Below are 5,244 nucleotides of genomic sequence, written 5' to 3'. Positions count from 1 at the left end.
AAAAAAAAAAAAAAAAAAAAACCCATTTCCTAGGAGTCAATGGTGGCCCTTTCCGACTTTGCTTCATTGGTAACTCGAACTCCCAATCTTTTGGTTGGGACGGAAGTACTCTTTCTTGTTTCTACTGGAGCAACCTCAATTATCCTCCGCGCTCAAATTCTTACTCTTCAGAATTTCAAAATTATGATATTCTATCGCTTATCAGGTCCTACTGGAGCTGGCTAGGAACAGAAACAAGATCCCATTGCCGAAATCAATTGCTGGGCCCGGAGTATCACTCCCTCCTGAACAAGATACGTTGATCAACCCAAACTATCAGCTAGCTATTGCAAAGAAGCAAATTAGCCAACCAGAAGAAACAGAGGAGGATGAAGAAAGTGCTGATCCCAACCCAGCCCCAACCCAAAATCCAAGTGTTTCTCATGAAAAGGCAGATGTGCCTCAAGGTACTCCTCAGCGAGTATCCTTTCCCCTTGGCGCTAAACGTCCAAGATGATGTTTTATGTTTGATCACCTTTGGTGACAAGAGCTTGTGGGACCGGCTGGCTGTGTAATATACTCTAGGACATTGTATAATGGTTGTTTAAACATTATGAAATTTTAAGATCTTTTTTAACAGTGTATTAGTTTAATGGCCAGGAGGTCACGGGTTCAAGCCGTGGAAACAGCCTCTTGCATAAATGTAGGGTAAGGCTACGTAAAATAGACCCTTGTGGTCCGGCCCTTCTCCGGATCCTGCACATAGCGGGAGCTTAGTGTACCGGTTGCCCTTTTTATTAGTTTAATGGCCCTCCTTGCAGCATTTATAGACAAGCTGTGAAACCAAGAATTATTTTGTTCACTATCAATACCTTTCCATTATATTCATCTGATAATGGTCATTCTGTAGGATATGCTTTATTACGTATTTATTTGCTGCTAAGACTGTAACAGAGAACTATACTTCATATATTGCTGACCTTGCCTAATCTAATGGAATCTTGTACTTTCCTATTCCTAGTTCCTTGTTACTGCACAGTGCGTCGTCACTATTACCAGTTGTTGACACTAGTCTTGTATTGTCGTAGACCTTGTTCTTGTTATTACAAGTTTTGCCATTTGCTTCCGCTGCCTTTTATCTTGTTGTTGCTATTAATTGGTTATTGCTTCCTTTCACTGTTCTTGAGCCGAGGGTCTATCGGAAACAGCCTCTCCGCCTTCATAAGGTACAGGTAAGGTTTGTGTAGGCATTAACCTACCCAGACCCCACTTGTGGGATTTCACTGCCTTGTTATTGTTGTTGTTGCCTAATCTAATGGAAACTGCAGCGTCAGAGCCTAACATACTCAAAAACATTTTTCTTAATTCTCCTAACAGAATTTGTTTTCAACTTTGCTGCTCACATAACATGGGCTAAATCTGCTTCAGATGCAGCAGAGAATTTTGAATTATTGTGCAAAACGGTTGTACGTGGATATTCTGATATCAGATGTTCTTAGGATATGGGAAAGTTTTCAGAAATATTAAAGCTAAATTTTGTGGATTAAATTTGATATCTCTTGATTTCATACGTGTCTCTACACTCTACCGAGTAGGATCCAGTGCGGGGCATACAAGCAGAGGTGAAGTTAGGAATCTCACAGCTCGATGCACAAAGTATTTCATATTCATGCATGATTTGAGGAAGGGCCAAATTATTCCACATATACATATAAAAAATAATATTTAACCTATATATAGTAAAAAAATTCAAATGGTGTTTAATATATGTGTAAAAATATAACATTCAACTTATATACACTATAATTTTTCTCAATGGGTGTCAATCGATCACCCTTTGCCAGCTACAGCTCCGCCTACGAAAATTGTCGAAGCGTTAATATTTCCCAACGGCTCAATGTACTTTTTTGTTATTCGTAATATTGTGAATATTTCATGAGAGTATGAAATTTTTGAGATAATTATTTTTGTGAATATTCCAACAGTTTTAGGGGTTTTCGAGATTCAACATTACTATTAACTTTACCTTTCTTTCTTTTCATTCATCAATCGTCACAAGTTGTCCTTTTCGAAAAATTTTGCCTTTCAAATTATTTCATATTGAACTTACTGCTTCATGGATCTTATTCTTCTTCTTTGTCTTCAAACCCTCTGAAATTGAGCTTTACCATAACTTAACTTCATACATGAAAGTCTGAATTTACAATTGGTAATTAAAAAATAGTCACAGTTTCAAAAGTAATTGAATTTTAGTTATTTTTTCATGTAAAAATAAATCTGAATAAAAACACCCTTAAAAATTCAAAAAAATTTCCAACATAATATGTTGGAGTTCGAATTTTTTACATATGAGATTCCAGCATAATGTGCTGGACTTCCAACATAATATGCTGGAAGTTTATACGCAGGAACTCCATAATCCCGCATATTATGCTGAAACTTTTCGTGTGCTGGAGTTCTAAAATAATATGCTGGAAGTTTAAATGTAGGAGCTCCATAATCCCGCATATTATGCTGGAAGTTTATATGCAAGAGCTCCATAATCTCGTATATTATGCTAAAAATTTCCATGTGCTGGAGTTCCAACATAATGCTGGAACTTTATATGCAAAAGCTCCATAATCCCGCATATTATGCTGTAACTTTTCGTGTTTCAGCAAAATAGTGGTTATTGGAGTCCTAAAAACGGCTATTTGTGAACTTTGCGTCCACTTCAACAAACTGGGCCAAGCCTAATCCTTTTCACTTACCGTTCTCATTTGAAAATCCAAAAGTAGAGAGATCCATCTTTCGCATGCAAACCCTAAGGTACAATACAAGTCATCTCGCCACATAGACCAATCAATCCATTAAGCTAAAGCCATGAAAACAGTTTCAGGTAAGGCAACGAAAACTAAGCCGATATCTCTATCTAAAGCAGCTTCACTGGTATCAAATTTCGTCGCCGATGAGGCCGCCGGCGCCGGACATTCTTACGCCATTGCAAAGTACTTGAACAGAGCATTTAGTTCGTTCAATGAGCTCGATGAACTTCACAGAGAAATTAACCGCAGACGATTAAAAATCTCAACATCGTTGGCTAAAGAGACGAGAAGATATAATGGAGAGAAGATTGAAAAAGAGTTTAATTAAGATTAAATGATACTAGCATAGAACAAAGGGATGGAATTAGCAAGCGTAAAATGCTGCAACCAAATAGGGCAAATTAGTTGCTTTTTGTTTTCCCCTTATAATTTGTTCAGTTTCAAATATCTTTAATGGCAAATTGAGTATTCTTGTGGTCTGTGGAGTGGATGGATCACTTTGTCTCGAGCTCTTTGATTACTTCGTATTGAGTTCGAGCTTAATAGCTTGTTTGGATTGTTGTTTCATGTCATTTCATTATATTGTTTGGCGAATATAACGTTTGGATAGATTATGTTGTTCGCATCGTTTTATGATATCACCCATCCACAATAATAAACTTGCATCATTACTAAAAAAAATAGGATATTGTTATAAAACAATAAATGAAGAAGAGTATTACATAGAAGAGTAGAGAGAGAAAATTCTTATTGATTTGGGATGAATTACAATGGAATAGAACCCTCTATTTATAAGGAGAGGGTGACTTAGCCACCAAGCAATGAACCCTAGAATCTCTCTAAATATAGACATTCACCATAAATACAATTCTATTTATAACACTCCCCCTTGAGTGTCTATTCAACAGATAATGTGCCTCGTTAAAACCTTAACTAAAATAAAACCCAGTGGGAAAAAAATTCTAGAGAAGGAAAAAGAGTACACATATCTAACAGTACGCCTTTTGGTTGCCTCGTTAAAAACCTTGCAAGAAAAACCTAGTGGGACAAAACCTTGTAAGGGAAAAAGAGTACGACGCGTATTAACTCCCCCTGATGAGAGCATCAATTCACATCCTTAAGCATTTGCATTCCAATCTTGTGCACCATCTTCAAAAGATCGTTGGTAGATATTTGATAAACAATATCAGCCATATTAACTTCAACGAATTTGTTTCACCTTGAAATCATCATCTCTGATAGATGTATTGTCTTCATATGATCTTGTTGGAATCATCATTTCAATATCTTCACATAGGGGTGAAAACTCTTGCTATCATATTATCATGCTTATAGTTATAGCAAGATACATATGTGCACAAATTGCATTTAGGATATAGTACTTCATGACCATGAATTCTATATGCTTTAAGCAATTTAAATCCTTCAAGGATTTTTAAGTCATATAAGCCATATAATAGACGTCAGATGCATATCAAGTTTTCATGTCATGCTAGACATATAAGATATCGAAAACTGATTGCACATACCATTGACTTTATACTTTCAAGTGTTTGAACTACATGTTCAAAACTACATGTCTTTCATATGAAACCAATTCTATTCGAATTGTTTCTTCAGACTTAAGATCCTTATATATATAATATATATATATATATATATATATATATATATAGATGTCGTCGATAAACATTTTATATCAGTTTCAATATTTTTTCATAAAGACATAACATAGAGATCTCTTCATTCATATTTTCAGGTACCTGAATCTCTCTTGAGATTTTATGAAGTGTTATGTCATGTGATCTTCTATATCACTTGCCTCCTTTTATTATGATCATTTGCTCATCTTCTTTATCAAGAAGTTTATTTGAAACCGATTTGTCTATATGCTTTTAAGCGTACTATAGACTTTTGTCCTTCTAGGACTTATTCTAATAGGAGTATTTGCAGTGAGAATATAGTTACTTTCTTTGGGTCAGCGAATGCGTATGGCATGCTTTGCAATATATTGCAAATGAATTATCCTTTTATGAACTTCAAGTTCATATTATTTTATTCGGGATCTAGATGTATAAATGATAATTCATTCCATGTAACTTTTTCTCAACTCTTGTATCTTGTCTCCCCCTCATGGTAGAAAAACTAACTTGTTTCCTCAACTTTGAGAACCCATCTTTGTGCATTATGGTGTTAATCAAAATATACACCGCACATCAATAATAATGAGATGGAATTATTTGGTTCCTGACCCTGAAACCACTTGTGAGGAGAGAATGTAATATACTTTCGTATATAACCTATATCAAACTAAAATAGATAACTTTGTTCTCATAAGCAATAGTTTAGCTATTAAGTGGAGGCACTCAATAAATCATTTTGCTAAACCAACTGTGATGTAAACCAACTTATCAAGATGAACTTCTTGAATAGAAAATCTGGAAATTATGCTCGAAATTAA

The 5,244-nt window shown here is 35.2% G+C and overlaps 1 protein-coding gene across 3 annotated transcripts in view; it reads left to right on the top strand.

The window, feature by feature from the left end:
• The window catches only part of LOC109210012 (transcription initiation factor TFIID subunit 9), a 3,192-nt gene extending 2,287 nt beyond the window's left edge, over nt 1-905 (top strand). For all 3 annotated transcript variants that reach the window (XM_019373383.1, XM_019373384.1, XM_019373385.1), the window contains exon 3: nt 206-905. In XM_019373383.1, coding sequence (XP_019228928.1) covers nt 206-496 — 291 coding nt within the window. In that variant the 3' untranslated portion in view covers nt 497-905. The remainder of the gene's footprint in view (nt 1-205) is intronic.
• Nucleotides 906-5,244: the final 4,339 nt, after the last annotated feature.

This window comes from Nicotiana attenuata, unplaced genomic scaffold (genome assembly GCF_001879085.1).
Source record: "Nicotiana attenuata strain UT unplaced genomic scaffold, NIATTr2, whole genome shotgun sequence".
Lineage (NCBI taxonomy): Eukaryota > Viridiplantae > Streptophyta > Magnoliopsida > Solanales > Solanaceae > Nicotiana > Nicotiana attenuata.
The sequence above is the reverse complement of the archived record's forward strand: the minus strand, read 5'-3'. Positions and strand labels throughout refer to the sequence as shown.